Genomic DNA, 18,873 nt, shown 5'->3' with positions numbered 1-18,873 from the left:
GTCAATATAATCAGAAGTACTTTTCTAGCATGTCTTTCCAAGCATATTATTATTACCAAATCTAAAGTTTACTATATAGTTGCCATTTCTTTAGCATGCCATTTCTTTAGCGAAGTGGCATAAAAAGTATTTATTGGACTTTGTGAAGTTTCCTACATCCATCCTTTTTACAGAATGTCACAGAGATGAAAGACACCTAGAAAGGTGTGCTGGGATGTACGGAAATAGCGACTCTAATTACCACTTACTTGACATTGTACTGGCCGGCCTTGAGAGAACAACGGTCGGGGACCTGGCCGAGTTTTTTGGACAGGCTCTTCAGGTGTTTCTTGGTCTCCTGCAGTCCTTGGTTCTGCTCGTAGTCAGTGGAGGCAGAGAGAGGCAGGCCATCCCTCACCCGCACCACCGAGGCAAACAGGACCATAGACATCTTACAGCGCTAACCTGGGGGGGCATGGGGGCACACACAGATTAGGTCACCGCTACAGCGTTCACCTCCAGCACAGCCACAAGCAGCAGTGGGAATCACGAGAGACTGGAAAACTGGTCAACAGCTCTCCGGTTTTGTTGAGAGAGGCGGCAAGTGGAGACAGGCAGAAGTAAACGCTCTAAGAGAACAGCCTAGATGCCACCCGCAGAGCGCGTTATCATTTTGAGATTGCTTCAGACAGATTCCGTTTCATGTTAAACTGAAGCACCTGCACTTCCATGGTAACAACGTTTCTAAAACAATAACTTGCAATCTCAGATTGTGAAGTGACTCACTGTCCTACTCTCCCCTAGTACAATAAGATATGAGAGACCTAAAGCTTGAGAGCATGTGAATCCACACCCAAGTACAAGAACCCGACAATTTTCTCTGCCACCTCTGACCTGTAGGCTCTACATGCTGCAAGGTAAATGTACTTAATGTGTACCTGAGGAAAAGAGCTTTTTTTCACTGCAATCTGATTATATGGTAAGTGTTCATGGCTGTGCTTTGTCTCATAGTTTCTTTAGCTTTAATTCTTCTCTGAAGTATTTAACACTTTTTGGCACACATCTGGCCAATCTTCCGTTTAACCCTTTCTGTGTTTCCCAATGATTTAGTATCACTAAATTAATTTTATTTCAATCTGATAATCAATCAAAAAAGCAATAGTCAACACAAATCATATATAGGAGATCTTAGGAGAGACGCAGTTACCCAACAGCACAGCTACTAGAAGAACCCATCAACAAAAGCACAACTGCCAGAGAGGTTAAAACCATCGATCCGCAATCTGCAGTATTTGAGAGGAAGGGCATTTTTAGAACTGCCACAGCATCAATCTTTTACTGTTCTAGCGAAAAGGACGCTAAAATTACAAATGTAATCTGCGCCATATATCGAATTTGGCTTAAGGTAATTAAGAGCAATAATGCCAACGCTAATCGTGGCAGGACTAATCCGAGGAAAACCAAGTCAGCACCCTGGACAGCACCGACGGTTGCCTCGCTCTTAACTACGTGACTGTTAGCGAACCTGGCTAGCTGCGTTAAAACGACTTTTACCTCAGGAGGGCACGACGAAGAGGTGAAGTCCAGAAAAACAGCGCAACGTTAAAAACCACATTGACCTCGGGGGGGGGGGGGGGGGTCGTCATTCAATTCACGACAAACAGGTGAAATCCAGCAACAGCACGACCAAGCTCTCCTTATCCAAACAGGGCTTCTGCAACCCGACGTTTAGCTAGTTATCCAGCCACCCAAACAAGCCTCGCCTGCTAGTTAGACTCCAAAGCTTTACTAAACGGCCCTTTTTACATACGGAGCTCATTTTTTCTACACAGCGAACCGGGTGACGGTGTTGCTGAGTCTGTGGCACAACGTTAGCTAAGCTAAGCTAGCCTAGCCTCGCCTAGCCGGTCACTGCGAGCTGTTAGATAAAAATACTCGTTGTGAATCGAAGAAACCGTACGCAGCTCAGCTCGTTAGGCTTTATAAGGCCATGACCTAGCTGGCCAGCTACCTTACACGCACTGCGGGAGGCGACCAGGACTCTCGTTGCTAGGCTGGCTAAGAACTCGTTAGGAAGAAGTGAGGCCTGGAAAGAACAGTCCGCATAACTACTCAAAAAGGAAAGACGCCCACCTTTTAAGAGGCATGTCTCGCACGGATGTAACTCAGTTCTGTGCTCGCAGTTGTCCGAAGGACGACATTCCCATCTCCCCTGCGTGTTTCTCGCTCATTTAAGGGTGTGCTCTGCTAGGCTAGCTGGCTACAAAACAACCACCACAGGCCCGCGGAAGTGCTGGCGTGGCTGTGCGAAAGGCATTGTGGGTAGGAGTGGAACGCACGCGACAGAGTCGACGAGCCGCGCGGCCTGGTGAATGAATGAATGAATGAATGAATGAATGAATGAATGAAAAGGCGAGTGCATAAGTGTAAGAATCTCCGGAGGTGATGTTCAAAAGAGAGAAGATGTTATTTACTAGTTTAACAGCATTTGTTGGATATTCTAAATGATTCATAATGAGATTAAATAAAATTGCAACCGGATTTTCTGATCTAGTCACAGCCAAACACAACACACCGCTGTGTCAGATGGCTACTTCTCTTGATGATGCACTGAATGCAAAATCTTTGGGCCCCATAAAGTGTGTGTGTATGTATATATGTGTGTGTGTATGTGTGTATATATATATACACACACATATACATGATCAGATATGTTCTTTGCAGTCTCAGGGGGTTCTACGTCTTTCACGAGGTTGGAGACCGAGAGGGGACAAGTTCATCTGTGGTTTTAGCGTCACTCTGACAAACATTTCACTGAATGATCATGTTTAGCACAGACACAGAATCAAAACATGAAGGTGTCGTCTAAAATAAAACTGCAAGACCCGTAGAATGATGTAAATGAAGGCGAAAGGCTCAGATGTGAAATACCTTTGTCAGCTCCAAAGCAAGATGTGGGCATCTGACCCATGCTGGCTATTATCCATGATTTAAATTTTGATATAGATTTTCAGTAACACGGGACTCTAGATGAATTTCAAATAAGGCCAACCCAATGAGAAGAATAAAGTAAGACCTTTTTATCACAACATTTTGTTAAATCCATAAGACTCGTTTTCTAGTTTAAACGGTTGGAGAAGAAACATGTGAAATCCAGCTGTGTAGTACAGCAAAGAACACAAGACAACCTGGGCAATACTGAGCATGTGTTAATGTTGTCAGTGGGGCTGGGGACAGCCTGTCGCCATGGAGGCCAGCGTGGGTTTATGTTTATTGAGGTGTAAGTGATCTTGGGGCGGGTTGGGGGGGGCTATGATATCTGGCCTCACTGTTGAGCCTTCTAGAGGTGCCATGGCCTTAATTCAGTGAAACACGGATGAACCCTGTGCAGAGCTTGTGATGTTGTGGTTTCTGAATCGAGAGGGTTTGCTACAGGATGTTTGATAGCTTGCCCTGCATGCAATTACAGTTGCTAGACGAGCACACCATTTTGACTGTTACTTTTAGCGTAAGAAAATCAGTTTTGCTGAAAGACAATGAGGGTGTGTTCATGTCTGAGTCACTTATTCTTAACCGGTTCTCTCAGCATCTTTGTTTATGGAATATTCATTCAAACAAGTCATTTTGATGTCATGGACAGAAAACAACATTCTTAAAAGGGTCCACCCGTAGTCATGATTTAGTTTGAAAAAGCTCTGGTTGTCATGGCATTGTTTCCAACAAGTTAAAAATACACAATAATTCTATAAACCTGACACTGAGAGAATATTCAAAAATAGGCAAACCATCAACTGGATTCAACTAGCTTCAAGCATTTATATAACAACAATTTTGCTATTTGTAGACAGAAGACACTCTCTCTCTCACACACACACGTGTGCAAATGAACAAAAAAAGTTTGTTCCCATAGGTGGCAGTTGAAGACAGCAGTCTGCATCCATTCTTGTGGCGTCTTGTGTGGTTATGTAATTACCCAGACTGCTAGATTCTGAGAATCCATCACAGGAGTTTGAGGTCGTGGAGATAGGACCTGCTTTCCAGGCACAAATGTCTGAGGACACGACCCAATTAGGCTTGCTGGAATGGAAAATCCTGGTTCTTAACGGGGCCTAATTCTGTTCCAGGCATCCCACAATGCTTTGTCAGTTCTCTTTTTTCCTGCCCCTGCAGCTTTTGCACATACGGTTTCTGCGCAGGATGGTGTGTCCAGCTGAGCGAGAACGGCCAGTTCCTGCGGTGTCCTCCTCCATGTAATTTTGATGGAGTAGATGCTAAGACTCACTGTCCGAGGCATTAATCAACCACTCGCCGGCCCCGAGACGCTGCACGCATGCCACCGGTAGGTCTTTCTCCATGGCGGCAGCACAATGGGTCAAAAATGACTTGCGCTTCACATCCACCAAGCTGATTTATGCATCTTTCAGACCTTAGAGTCCAACATGAGTTTTGGTGCTAATAACTAACTGAGCTAAAGACAATTTCAGAAACGAAGCAAGAGAAAGTGACATTACTCCTGACATCAAGGTGCACAGACTAGTTCTCCTGTAGCCTCTTACGTCTGTTAGGTCCCAAAGTCGTATCTGCACCAGCAGGACGAACATGATGAGATAAAGTACAGATGAATTTGGACAGCCGGTCAAATCTCGATTCTTGTACTTGGAAAGTACATTGTGTAAATATATGGCTACTCCCAGCATGATAAAGCACCACGTCACGAAGCACAAGTCATCTCAAACGGGTTACATCACCCTGACAGTGAGTTCGATGTACTCCAGTGCTCCACTCAGAATCCAATGAATCCTGAATCCAACAGAGCACCTCTGCGCCATAATCTATGCGTCTTAACCGTGGGGGTATTGTTTAACTGTAGAAAGTGCAAATTATTTGCATCATCATCATGAGTTGGTTTAGTTAACGCTATGGAGATCTAGACAGCGGGAATTTCTTACGCAGACAAAGCAAACAATCTATTGAATAACAGCACAGAAGCTGGAGCTCATTGGGGGACTATTATCAAACGTATATCGGCATCTTAAGGAAGTACAACTATTATACCTTACTGAAGTTGGTCAGCAAGAAGCTAGCTGCAAGAAATCACTTCAAAATCAAATCAAGTAACTTCAAAATTAAATTCCTTCTTCTTGGACTGCAATGAGAATATGAAACATTGACTTTTTCATTGCTATACTGATGCCTTCTACTTAAGGTGATTAAAAATGTATTTAACAAAACTGACAACAGGAAAAAAAAAATCAGTATATTCAGTCTATTCAGATTAAACTGCTAAAAGAAAGCATTCTGGGAAATGTATGCCTTTTTTATTTTGCAGTATGCACATTCACGGGGGAAAAGACTGTACACACATCTGGATATATAAATCAATAAAGGCGAAAGTGACTTCTTGGCATCAATGTGATAGTTCCCCATAATATAGAAACCTTTGGGATTAAGACAAAGCAGGATTTCTCTCAGAGCAGAACACTACTTTGGTACAAAGACCCCTGGACCACGAAATTATTACATTACACTGGACACATATTTTGTAGAGATTAGAACATTCTAACATTTCCTTGATATTCAGGTATAACACATTTTCAGTGGCGTCACGTAGAGCATGATGAGACTAAGAGAAATTCAGATGAGGTCTTTATCCGTTCCTAATGACAGCTGAAACGACTGGCTGACTGATAACTGACCAAAAAGAAATTTGCACGTGTGATCACACCGTTCCGATCCTGAAATCACCATGTGCAGACACCTTCAGCTTTCCTTGCTGAATTCCTATTACTGCTTCTTTGTGCCTGCTCCCAAAGACAAATGTAAACAGTTCCGAATTCTGTGATGCCGGATACAAAGCTGATATGCCAATACCAAACACGTGCTCCGCTAGCCCTGAGTACTTTATTCATAATGAACAGAATCAAAGTGTTGAATAATCAAACGAGTTCAGCTACACATAAGCCTATTAAATATGTATTAGCGCCTTGAGCTGGGAGTTTTTACTACAGTAGTGAAGATAATGGTGACGGTTCCAGTATCGGTAGGAGCGCTCGGGTCGGGTCTGATCGACTGCCTCTGGAACCTCCAGGACCACATTACGCCGGCTGCTCTGATGACTAGACATTTTCTCCTCTCTCTCCTCGTTAACAGCAGACTCTCCGATTAAAAGGTACAGTACAGAATGAATAATACATGGTAATGGCAAAGGCGAGAAGATGTGAAGGTTGATGGTGGCGTTTAGAGCTTTGTAAGGTTTCGAAGACCACAGGGGTCCTGCTCTAGACCGTCTGCGTGAGCTGGAACTTCATTACAGGTGAAAAGGAAAATATTAGCACACTTAATCTAACGAGAATGGGAGAACGAAGAAGATGATTATGGTTCTTATTGTTAATAATGCCTCGAATAGTCCCAATTCCTATGCAACTGGATTGTTCTATAAATTGTTGTTCTCGACTGAGAAGGGACAATAAACAAAACAATACAACAAGCATTCGGGATTCTTTAGCTTGAGTCCTTCAATCTCGATCATGAAATGTCAATTTCTACTTAGTGTGCGGTACACGTGAGAGTTCAGCTGGACTAAGATTCCTGTTGGGTCAGCACTGTTGGGTTTAACTTTTGCTTTTTGTTTTAATTTTTGCTGTAGAGCCCTCAGCGTTTCGCTAGCAGACATGCATGGAGGAGGTGAAATATGCGATGTGGTCAGCATTAACAAATGCATCAACTGGAGTAGTTTTTGGAACCCAAAGTGGTGTTAACCGCTAAACTCTACTTTTTGGCATTTTCCATTTTGTTTAGTATTTTATTCGTTCACAGCTGACAACAAAACACATCAAGACCAGGTATACAGAATCCGACAACCTCAAAACACAACTCAGAAGCTGCTGTATTTTGGTTCCAGCAATTCGCTGATAGTCTCAGGTGCGCAGCACCACTGCAATTCCATTTATTCACTCATATAAGGCCACATATTTCAGCTACATGCCCCTTATCTTCTGTTGTCTTTCTGAAGACCAAGATAAATTTATATTTTTATTTTTTGTAAAAAAATATCTGAAGATGTGATTGTACATGGACGGCTCCTCTTCATGAGACGTGGTTTTGGCAAACGTGGAGATCGGATAGCAAGGGTAGGAGAGAAGATTGGTTTATACAGCAGGAGCTGAAGAGTCCCCCCCTCCACACAGAAACCACTCATCGTGACGATCCAGGGATGAGGGTTCAGTATTGCATAGATTTAAAACGTAGTTTCATTAACTGCATTCACAGTATCTGGGAGCAATCGTCCTTCTCACGGAGCGTCTATGAAGAAAACAAAGCAAAATCTGAAGTGGTCTCATGGTTGTACATTGGTATTACAAATGTAAGGGCACGGCGGGATTTAAAAAAAAAAATTTAAACAAAGAGCCTCCTTTAATCTGAGGTGTTCGAGTGTGCCATCAGTGCTAGGAGGTCCCTGTCCAGGTCACAGTGCAACGACAGGCTCCTCCCATGTTTAGAGGCCACGCCCACAATTAGAGCTCCTCCTTTCGCTTTCCCGCCTTGTCTTGGTCCCGTCCTCTTAGGGTCCTCATAAACCCGGTGAAGCCAGCCTCCTGCAGATAGTACAGTGCGCATAGAGAAATGAATAAAAAAAAAAAAAAAGATTGAACATTACAACCGCTTTATTCAATTAGAGCTCAGCAAGTGTCTGACGTCATTGACATTTGCACCTCGTCGGACATGCGGGCTAGGCACTCACCCCTCTCTCGCCGGTATATTTCTCGCCGAATTTGCCATAATTGTAGTAGCTGAAGGTTGGGTAGCCTTCCACACCCTCCTGCTTGCACAGCTCGTGGTTCTGTCCTTTGGTGCAGTCCACAGCGGCGTACGCAATCTGCAAGGCCACACGGAGACAGTAAAGCGTGAAAGTGAACAAAAAGATCCCTTCTCACTGTCCACCCCCAAGCGCTGCCAGACAAGCTTCTGCATTAAAGCACAGGAGGGTAGGTCCTTATTTGCAAAAGGTTACGCAGCCCAGTAAAGTGTTAGCCACCGCGATGAGGCATTGTGCTGTCGGCTCGCGGTTCCACCGTTTACTCTCCTAAGCCCCCTGATAAGATGTTGGGGATCAGGGGATGATTTAGTCTCCACAGAGAGAGTCGACACATCCACCAATCACAAACACACACAGGCATGCGGTAAAGACGCTGGTATCACGAGGCGGCTCGGACGATGCTGTAATTTATGTAATTTGTGGCGAAAACTCAAGTGTGTCAGCCTCCGTCCCCAAAACAAACAACAGCCCAAATGAACTAAATTTACGCACTCTGTGAAAATGTAAAGAAAAGAAAAAAAGGCTTACTTCTTTTTTTTACATCCAAAACTTAGCTCGTCCATTTTCTAGTTGTGGCACGTGGCGTAGACGGACTAAACATATAAACAGAAGCGCAGTATATGAAACCCAGATTCATGCTGGTATGTTTCTAACCATTAGGCAAGGCAAGTTTAGTTTGTGTAGCACTAATTAGTGTGAAGCACTAATTAGTCAAAATACCAGCTGACAAATAACAGCCATATGCCCTCTGCTTTAGAAAGAAAATCTATTTCACGATACAGTGGAGTGTTTTGTGCTCGTCAGCATTTGATGGTCGCAGCCAGTCAGTCACAAATGAAAACAAAGAGGAACCCTGCAGCTGAGCTATTAAACTTTTATAGCCATGGCGACCGTATCTGAGCGACGGCCTCGTCACGGTGCAGCTCCATCCTAACGACGCATATCGATCTGGCAAAAATTATGTGCGCGTTCTCATTTGGAGAATTAAAACATCTAAAAGATATTGATATGTTTACAATTAGAAAGGTACTTTGAAAGAAGCAGCCTGCTTTCTGCATTTTGGGTTTTAAAGTCCCGACGTATTTCCCGTCCGTCTTTAAGAACCTCACCCGAGGTCGTTTGAGGCCTCGGGCTGTTGACTCCGTGCAGCCGAAATGGAATGTCGCGCTCCTGCCCAAGCTTACGTGTTCACACAATGTCCTCTGCAGCTACAGGTCATCCAGGGCAGTGGGATTTTAAAATCTTAGAAGCTGAAGGAGGGCCAGGAAAATGGGAGATATCGCTCTTGAGCAACAAGGGCAGGATCTTGCTAAATACGAGGCCGTCCAGGAGACATCTGAGCATCTGACCTGGAGATCTGGAGAGCAGATTGGTTGATCAGAGTTCCTCGGCCCCGCCCGGAGAAACGGGAGTGTAAAGACTCCGGCTTTGAAAAGGACGGCGGCCAACTCAGCTACCCGTCCCGTCCCCTCACGCTCAGATGGTTCTGGTTAAAAAATCATAAGGAATAATTCTGGAATCCACATCAGGTACTAATTACTGACCTTTAGGAAAACAATAATCATTGTGGCTCACACAGGTGATTAAATAGCCTGACGTACATGGTATTCTCTCATATTCAGATCAGATGATGAAGGATTAAATAAAGCAGGGCTCAGACAAAACTTTAATCGTCAACGTTCAACGTTCAGCGATTTAAGGTTTAAAGATGGTGCTCTCTGTAAACATTGCCCCGCTAACCATGGGACCATCAGTGAGTGCAGAGGTTCTGCATAGGGAACCGGGAGAACGGCTTTCTTAACCTGGGAGAACGGGATTCTGAACCTGGAGAATGGAGCCCTGGAGGCTGCTAGGCCACTTACAACACATACCAATGCACGGTCACAGACTGTAATGGGCAACACTTTGATGAAGGTTGAATTCTGTGAGAAAACAACTAGGAAATGTCATATGGAGCGAAGTAAAGCTGGAACGGACCTCGCTCCACTCAAGCACGGCTCAGCCTAATGCGATTTAATTAAGGCCAATTAATTAAGTGCTATTCCTCTGTGAATTTAAGAGCTCTCTGGACTCTCCGTCACAGAGGCCCGAGTCTTCCTTTACCGATCCAGCCCCGAAAACCTTCTTGGCATTTCTCCAGACTCAAGGTAGGGTCTGCCAAAGAGGAGGATCAGCAGACATACGGTTCTTTAACCTCCCGCTCCTCCTGCTTGAGCCAGTGGACGCATAACGGATCTGAGAAATCAAAACCATTGATTTAAACTTAACTGCTGTTTAGTATTACAGCACCAGTACATGGAGCCTTTAGCATACACGTCTCGGACCTTCGGAGGAACGCGGCGCGTAACCGGCATCTCACTGCCGTCGGTGCGTTCACCGGAAATGAAGGCGGAAGCTGCCAGATCCACCACAGCCTTTGGCAAGGTGAGCTTCCAGATTCCGGCCATTTGAATAACGAGCGTGCGCACTTCCAAACCTGAGAGCTATGGGAAGATAAAGGCCGGCTAAAGTCACGTGTGACGCGTCCGAGCCGCTCGCAAACGGCGATTCGGCCGCTCGGTTACGAGGCCAGTGAACGGCGTCCGCAGCTGGGAAAGACAGACGAAAAGCTCTCTGAGGGTTACTTAAAGCTGGACGCGGACCGTTCTCGCTGGTACCGGAGCAACGTCTGGGTGAAAAATCCTCACTTAAAGTGTCAAGGTGTAGCAGAAACAGAATGGGGGGGGGGGGGGGTGTGTGTGATGTCACTGTGTGAAAGATATAGAAGAGTTTTAAAAAAAGAATAAAAACCTGACGGAGCTTTAACAGAAATAAAACTCTCAGCAGACGCTTGTTCATTTAGCACAGGCAGGAACACCCACATTACTGCGTTTTGCCGGGAGGGGGTGAAGGAATGTACCAGAAATGTGACGGCAGGGGACGCCAGAGGTGAAGCGTCTCAGAGCGGAGACCTTGAGAAAGTTCTGGGGATCGGGCATGAGTCAAGACAGAGGGCGAGAAGGCCGGAAGGTCGGGTGTCGTGACCTCGGCTGGGTCGGGGGAGACGGCTCCGGCGGCGCTCGGCCCTACCTTACGGTCCTCTTTGAAAAGCTCGGCGGCCGCAGTGAAGTGGGGGACGGCGTTCTTGCAGTGCGGGCACCCTGGGGAGGAGAGCGTGGCGTCATTCGCTTCCTATCACATCGTGCCAGGTTCAAAGCAAAGCTGTCGCATGGTCTACTGCACACGCAAGGCCATAAATATCAAAGACTGGTCCCACAGAAAAAGAACAGGCAGGGAGGAAGTACAGAAGAGGGGCGTTCTTTATCCAAACACAGCTCTCACACACCCACACACACCCACACGCAGTCACGGCCCGTCTATGAAAAAATGATACGGCATTAGGGATGGCTCACTCCATTTTTACAGCGAGTCATAAATCCCATTATTGCCCTCTGCACGAAACCTCTCTGCTGCTTTCCGGACAGATTTATGTGTTTGTGGCATGTGGATCCTTCATGCCAGGTGAACAGCTGGGTCCCCAAGAGTCCCAGCTCCAGCTGTCGGACATGGTCCAACTACAATGTGTCCCTCTCAAAGAGGCCTGGCTATTTGGACCTGCCGATCCAGAACCATTCTAACACGCCTTTATACCTGAGCTAATGTGCACAAATAAAACCTTCACTTTCAAGTGACACAGCCCATCAACTGGGCAAGCAAATGGCATCAGGATAAAACACGCTTATTAGGGCTCCATTGTCCTTCCACGCCTTGTTTGATGTTAGCAACCACTGTAATCTACATTTTCAAATTAAAGTCATCGGAACAACGGGGCGCAGGACTTGTAATGGAGCATGGAGCGAAGGTAATGGCGATCGGACAAAGGCCCGTCTGTGTGACCGCCGCAGATCCTTTCAGTCATTAGAAATAAATGGCGCGTAAAGTGGCTCATGCTCCCGTGAGCCCACGCGGACATTACGCCGGAACTCGAGGGCTCGGGCCAATGTCCGGCCACGCCCTCCCTGCCACCGAGTCTCACGCGCGAGATACGGAAACGCGGCACGCACTCGCCATCAAAGTCATGAGATCCTTTTTCCCCCTGCATCCTCGGTTCCTTGACGATTCGGCCTGACCCTTGGGTTTGAAGAAAACCCTCCGATAAAACGAGCCTCCTTCATCTTCCGCGCTGTCATGCCACCGCCTGCTCATGTGCACGCAGAGGTCATGCAGAGGTTGGTGTTCAGCACATTCACTCATTAGCGCGCAGCAGCGCTGACGAGATGATTCAAAGAGCCTCGATCAGTTCTGCCACCAACCACCTAAATGACAGCAATTAGTCTTCCACATTCCACACACAGAGCTGTAAATACCAATTAGCCAATATTGAAATAAGCTGTTGCAATATTCCGCTAGGTTTAAAAGGGTAATAGCTCTGTATTGTATGATAATAACAGGCGCGATGTGCAATTCTACTATACTTTGGATAAATTAACTGAACTAAGAACATTGTTTGTGTGTTGTTGCGATGCTAAGCAGGTTCGCTAATTGGTGCATTAAATGATCGCAGAGGAGATAAAATACATTTGTGCGAATACCGCTAATAATTAGAAGCTAAACGCCGTTTCGGTTCAAGGAGGAAACATTTTGGCCCGAGACGTTTACTAGAGGCTGCTAGTTCATTTTTTTTGTTTGATTGCACAGGCAAAATCTGCCCTTGCCAGACGGATGTTACACTGCTGCATTAGAGAAGTCGGGCATGAGGAACAAAAAGATGGCATTCGTGCTCGAGCAAAGCGAGGCTCGCGGACGACTTCGGAGTGGCGTCTTTGACGCGTCTGTCCACGGGCCTTTTAACGTAGCAGGCCCACACTGAACGGGCCCGAACAAGCCTGCCATCGGGATGCAGCACGCGGGGGACTCAATATACGACCACTGCTATGCGTGAGGCTCCGCGCCTCTGCAAAACCTTACTGCCCAACTCGGAAACGTGCCTCGCTTCCACAGTTCGTCTGCGTTTAAAGTCTAAAACTTGCACTGTAAAATATGGAACACAGTCTACATTATACTGTTCCAAGTTTGTTTAAAGCAATTTTAGGCAGTCCAGCCTCACATGCTTGCAGCCATCATTCTCCTGGTGCACACGGACCCGCTAGTGTGTGGAGACGTGGAGGGCTTACACGGGGCGTAGAACATGACCAAGGCGTGCTTCTTCTTCTTCAGAGTGTCCCTGAAGTCCTCGGCCCCGAGATGGCTCACGCTGGACGGCTTCTCCTCCCACGACTGCTCCGGAGGAGGTGGGGCTTGCGGGCTGAGCACAGACAAGACACGAGACCGCCAACGGTGTTGAAAACCGCACCTCGTGAGGGTCAAAGCTGCGCCCTGACACTCTCGCGTGCTTCCTGTGAAACGTAATGTGATACTCGCCGAACCGAACCGGTATGATCTGAATAAAACGCAGGTGGAGTAAACAAAACAGACGTGAACATAAACAAGGCTGCGATGGCAGGAAACCTTGCTTGACCAACAGAGATACACAGACAGCAAACTCCAACACGGAAGTCAACTTCTCCGAGGGTCTCCTCAAAAGAGAACCTGGAGGTGGAGTTTGTGCCGTTGCCTCGAACTCGGCCTCGGCCCAGGTACCCCTCAGCTGCACTGAGCATCGTGGGCTGTGCAAGACGAGGGGAACTGATTTCTGCCCTGGAGGTCAGTGAACGGTAGTAGTTGATTGAGGCCAAGTGCTACCGAGTCATCGTCTCCCCCACCCCCCACGACAGCCTGGCAGCCGAAATTTCTATTTCGGGAACAAGCTGGTACCCCCCCTCCTCCCCCATGTTCATGGTCCATCCTGCGAGAATATCAGACCAGCTAGATTTCGTCGGTTTACAGTTTTCCTGCTGGCATTTTGGCACTCAGCACTGACGAACGCGGTGACATCTTTGCGGTGTTTATGACGAACCGGCCCAGAAATTTCTAGAAGGGGAACAATGGCCGAGGAGTTTTGTGCTTCAGCTCTGCATCACCTGACCTGAACATTTCCAGACACTGGCGCAAACCCAGAGCGCCAGAGAAGCGCGCCAACGGCGTCTCCCTCTGTTCCTCGTCTCGCGGACGCTGTGGAGCAATTTTACAGCCAGAGGAAGAGGAAGCCAAACACGGCTGACGCCGAATAGCTGGTCGTGTTCATTTCTGCGTACGCACGTCTCCGCACGAGCGGCGGCTTTTAGCAGCGCCGCGTGTGGCTACACAGAAGAAGGAAGCCCCGTGAGGCAAACTGTGAATATAAACACTAAACGCTACCGCGGAAACATGCCAGATGTTGACTCCCGTCTTTGTTATGGTACGTGCCGTTAGCCGTTAGCTAGGAGGGAGGGAGAGCTCACTTCTTCAGCCACTCCAGGATCTTGTCTTTGGTCCGGAGCTGCTGCAGTGTGTACTTCTCTTCGCCTCTCTCAAAGTACTTCACCGTGGGGAAGCTGGTGACCTGGAATCGCTCGGCCACTGACTTGTGGACAGTGGCGTCCACTGCTGCCAACACACCTGGACTCTGACCACACACACGAGACAGGGACATGCACACACACACACACACACGCACACGCACACGCACACAGACAAGAACATGCAACAACACGCATTATATTTGGAAGTAGCTTATCCGTTAAAATTTGAAATAGTATAAATAGTATAAGCAAGCCCCCCCCCCAAAAAAACATATGACTTAGCAGGCAAAAGTCCTTAAAAATGTAGTTATTTTAAAATAAATCAGCCTCTTTCACAGAAGGAATGTGAATGGCTTTGTTCCATAACAATGTACTACTGAGGAAACCTCATTTCAAGGCTCATTTTGCTTTAGGTAACAAATCACTTCTTTAGGCACAAATCGACGAACTTTCATCCGTTCTGCGCCTCGCTATCGGTTTAGAACGCTTTCACTGATCAAATTAATCTGAATTGCAGATTTGTGCTAATTTGAGAACAAAGCGACATCGATCACGTTGTGCCGCGCCGCCTAATTTGAGGCTCCGCGTTCAGCAGGAGACGAGCTGCTGACACCCGACGCCACACGGCGTGACGGCTGGCGCATCGGGAGGTGGTGCGTTTGCATGTTAACTGCGGACGGCGAACAACGCCGCGATGCACCACAACAGATGCAGCAGCGACGTAGCAGACACTGAGAGACAACGGGCCCCCGGGGCGGCAGCCAGGTGAGCTGCCGCGAGGTAGATTTAAACCCTTGCGCTCATCGAAACCTTGTTCGTACTTCGCCAAAACAAACTGCAAGCTTTCCGGCGGCGAGGCATGGGTCTCGTGGCCGGGGTGGCAAACGGAGGACGCAGTCGTGAGATCAGATCTCTCAAATCTCATCTTTAGGCAGGTACAGAACGCACACGCAAAGAGCGTTTCACACCGAAAACACGGCAATCACAAAACGTCACTACTGCACGCACGGACTATTCGTGTTTTATTTTTTTGTATTATTATTTTTTTGCCCCGATGAACGCAAGGCCGCGAGCGAGAATGAAAAGTGAGCTCATCTCTCTCCGGGGAGCGAAGGGCGTAAGCGCTTTGCGCATGTGGCGCGTTAGGTAATGCGCGGGCCCCGGCACGCGGCTGAAGGTCCACGGGGACGGATTCGGTCATCCTGCTCACGTGACCAGCTGGCCGGATGCGCGGCTCGTGGGAGGAACGCTGGACGCGTCCGGCGCGTTCAGAGGAGGCTGCTCGAGGACCGCGCTCGCGTGAGGTAATGCTTTAGGGTTTTCAAAAAACCCCCAAAAAAACCCCAACAAAAAAACCCCAAAACCCAGGCCATAGACGTGAGCAGAAAAGTGGAGAGTTGAAAGAGGTATCGCTGTAAAAATGAGCCATTTCAAGACTGACCGCACTGTTCTGGGTGACGACCGATTAAAATGAACTCGTCTGAATTTTGCCAACAGACGGCTATTTTGAAAATTTGTCATAAGGGCTCATACCTCAGAGCGACAAACCTGCACTCGGAACGGTTTTATCAAGCGCACCCCCCCATGGCAGCGAGGCAGGGTGTGCTCCACCAGCCTGCCACCAGCCTTCACTCACATTCGGCTCAACGTTGGCGACCTCCGCGGCCGCATCGTACTCGGGCTTCAACCGCTTGCAGTGGCCGCACCCTGCAGGGGAAACGCACACAGCGTGCAAAAAGAGAGAACAAAGCAAAACTAAACGAGGGGATATTTGTGGACCAAAGAAACTAAGTCCTCCGGGGCAGGGATGTGGATATGGAAGTTTGTGTTTGGAGAAAAACCTTATACTGTGACTATATCTTTATTTATTGTTGCCATATGCTTTGCAATATATTCAAAACAAAGTGGACGTCCCTTGATGTGATTTGTTGGCACCTGGAAGTCATTAAAGGGCCCATATCTTTCCTTTTTCTCCTTGACGTTCACATGTTTTGTGTTTCAAAAAGAGTTTTGTTCAACCATTTTCCTCTCTATCCCTCAGAACTAAAACAGGCTGGGTCTGGTACCGTGCCTCTAAGACAGATAAACAGGCTATGTTCTGACCGGCCGCCCTGTAGTGTACCTTATTCAGATCCGAATCGCACCTGAGAAGTGTAATGCAAGTGGGCAGGGCTAAACTGCTCCAGGAGATATGTAAATGAGTCTGTCCTTGTGACATCAGAGAAACAGTGACTTAAAGGGGCGTGTGTTTGCAGCTTAGATTCTCTATATGGACTTTGTGAACTGGGGCAGGGAACGGTGCATTTTGAAACTTTACTTACATATTATTCAGAATTCTTTATTTAATTAAAGGAAAGCAAATTCAGATTTCTCTGATGGGGGCCCTTTGAAATGCCCAGAGAGTGCCTGACCCTGCTCAGGTGCTGAGCCCACAAGGAGAAATGCTTTTGTGTTTGACTTCATTTGCATGTTACAGCCTTCTACAATATCAGGATTACCGATGCCAGTATTTGGATATTGATTAAAAAGCGATTTACCGTCTTTGGAGACAATGAACTAAATTAATTAATTGTCCACCTCCTTCCGACGGTTCTGGCTCTGTCCCCGAAACAAGCTATTAGGAAAACTGGATTCTCTCCACTGCACTGGGAACTGGGTTCCATCAAAAACCGTGGACCGGCTGACTGGCCCTGAGGGCTTGGCTGAGATACACAGCTTTATGGTTTACATTATGCTGAACACAAGGCAAAACCACCCCCCACACTTTTGATTAACAAACTGCTGGGATTTCTGCTGAGATGGTGCGAGTGGGAAGCACACGCTCTAGTAGTAAATAAACGCAAGTTCTGAGTGCTTGCAACTGAAATGAAAGTACATTAGGGTCGTTTACTATGCACGATCTCTGAAGCTCTCGTAAGTCAGTCATCGAAACACCGCGCTGGACGTAGAGCCAATGGGGAATGGCATTGGTTTGAGTGATTTACCCTGAACCTCGTGCGTGCACGGCTCACGGCTGGGGGCACTACTGAGTGCCGGTCGCTACACGCTCAGAGGCTCAGACAGAACGAAGGTGGACATTTACATGCTTAATAAATGCTGTAATGTTGCTGAGGGAATCGAATAAGAATCTCAGACAAGATACTGAGGTTGGATGTTTATGGAATTATTGCTCAAATAACTAAAAAAAAAAAAACCCCAGAAACAACTTGACAAAAGGTTGTGTGAAAATATGTACCGGGTGGTACATATGAGGACCATGGTGGTACTTGAAGGTGTGTGTGTGTGCTGGAATTAAAACAGACGGCGAGTGAACATGAAGCCTGACCCCACTTCTGTCAGTCCAGAACATATTTGAATAAGTGTCTTGGCAACATAGCAAAAAATGTTTCTCCGCAGCGAGGTGGCATGAAAGGACTGAGAATATCTTTAGGGGGAGAGAGTGATAGAAAGAAGAGGGGTGTGAGTGAGTGTGTGTGAGTGAGTGTGTGTGAGAGGAGACAAAGTGAGAGCTAGCCGAAGCCCAAGGACACGAAGGAACGTTCTGTCTAAGATGTTTGATTTAAAAATGTACGAGAGCAGACGCATCATACTTTGAGAGACAAAAACAAACAAACAAACAAACAAACAAACAAAGAGCGCCGTTGAAAGGTTCCGAAACACAGCTGTCAGATCTTCAATATGACCGTCTGTCCCTTGATGTCCCATGATGTGGGCATTTAGGTGTGTGATGCACACAGACAGGCCCACACACCGAGCACCGGAGACTCTTCCGCAGTGTCGATCCGACACCGATACGATCTCGGCCGATAGGGAGACGGGAAGGTGTCTCGGGGTCCGGAGTCGCTCGGGCCGATGTTAACGTGAGGGCTAAACGTGAGGCGGGCAGGCGGGAGCGAGGCGGAGAACTCACAGGGAGCGTAGAACATGACCAGGACCGACTGCCGCTCCTCCAAGAAGGCGTCGAAGGACTCATCGGTCAGGTGGAAGACAGGTGAGTCAGACTCAGACCACGGGACCTCTGGGGTGTTTGGCTGTGGTGGCTGGGGGCTGGGTGAGAGACAGAGAGAGAGAGGCAGAGAGAGAGGCAGAGAGAGAGGGAGGGAGAGAGAGAGAGAGAGAGAGAGAGGCAGAGAGAGAGAGAGAGAGAGAGAGAGAGAGAGGCAGAGAGAGAGAGAGAGAGAGAGAGAGAGGCAGAGGGAGAGAGAGAGAGAGAGGCAGAGAGAGAGAGGCACAGAGAGAGAGAGAGAGAGAGGCAGAGAGAGAGAGAGAGAGAGGGGCACAGAGAGAGAGAGAGAGAGAGAGAGACAGAGAGAGAGAGAAAACTAAATTAGCATAAAGTCATGAATCATTATTTTCAGGCAGGATGACTGGGAAATGTTTGAGAGCCCCCCCCCATTCACCATGAAAGACGATCCAGTCGAACCGAGTGCACCCTGTGCTACCGCCCAGCTGGCGCATGTCTCGGTGCAGCTCTCTCTTCTGCACATCTGCTCATAAGCAGTCACACCCCACGACCGACACACAGCGACCGCCAGGGATTCTGGGTCCTTCTGGGGGCCTCTCCAGTCACTGTGACCCAGCCCACGCGCGCATCGGTGCAACACGCCAACGGCCCCCGGCCAGCTCGCCAAGCCAGCGGTGCAGAAACACAAACACTCA

At 47.5% G+C, this 18,873-nt stretch overlaps 2 protein-coding genes across 5 annotated transcripts in view; both read right to left on the bottom strand.

The window, feature by feature from the left end:
- The window catches only part of sec22a (SEC22 homolog A, vesicle trafficking protein), a 9,028-nt gene extending 6,736 nt beyond the window's left edge, over nucleotides 1–2,292 (bottom strand). The window contains exons 1-2 of the mRNA XM_035523074.2: nucleotides 2,113–2,292; nucleotides 249–444 (exon numbers count right to left, since the gene is read on the bottom strand). Coding sequence (XP_035378967.1) covers nucleotides 249–430 — 182 coding nt within the window. The 5' untranslated portion in view covers nucleotides 431–444; nucleotides 2,113–2,292. The remainder of the gene's footprint in view (nucleotides 1–248; nucleotides 445–2,112) is intronic.
- Nucleotides 2,293–5,275: 2,983 nt separating this feature from the next.
- pdia5 (protein disulfide isomerase family A, member 5) overlaps nucleotides 5,276–18,873 on the bottom strand; it is a 33,496-nt gene continuing 19,898 nt past the window's right edge. For 2 of the 4 annotated variants that reach the window (XM_081720673.1, XM_081720672.1), the window contains 6 exons: nucleotides 18,125–18,261; nucleotides 15,851–15,921; nucleotides 14,155–14,318; nucleotides 12,949–13,079; nucleotides 7,721–7,855; nucleotides 5,276–7,574 (listed from right to left, as the gene is read on the bottom strand). In XM_081720673.1, the coding sequence (XP_081576799.1) occupies nucleotides 7,393–7,574; nucleotides 7,721–7,855; nucleotides 12,949–13,079; nucleotides 14,155–14,318; nucleotides 15,851–15,921; nucleotides 18,125–18,261 (820 nt within the window). In that variant the 3' untranslated portion in view covers nucleotides 5,276–7,392. Of the gene's footprint in view, nucleotides 7,575–7,720; nucleotides 7,856–10,864; nucleotides 10,936–12,948; nucleotides 13,080–14,154; nucleotides 14,319–15,850; nucleotides 15,922–18,124; nucleotides 18,262–18,873 lie in introns of all 4 variants that reach the window. The other 2 variants (XM_027024407.3, XM_081720674.1) reach the window with 2 other exon arrangements.

The sequence above is a fragment of the Electrophorus electricus genome, chromosome 9 (genome assembly GCF_041902795.1).
Source record: "Electrophorus electricus isolate QZ-2024a chromosome 9, ASM4190279v1, whole genome shotgun sequence".
NCBI lineage: Eukaryota > Metazoa > Chordata > Actinopteri > Gymnotiformes > Gymnotidae > Electrophorus > Electrophorus electricus.
Note: the sequence above shows the minus strand (reverse complement) of the source record. Positions and strands in the feature narration are given on the sequence as shown.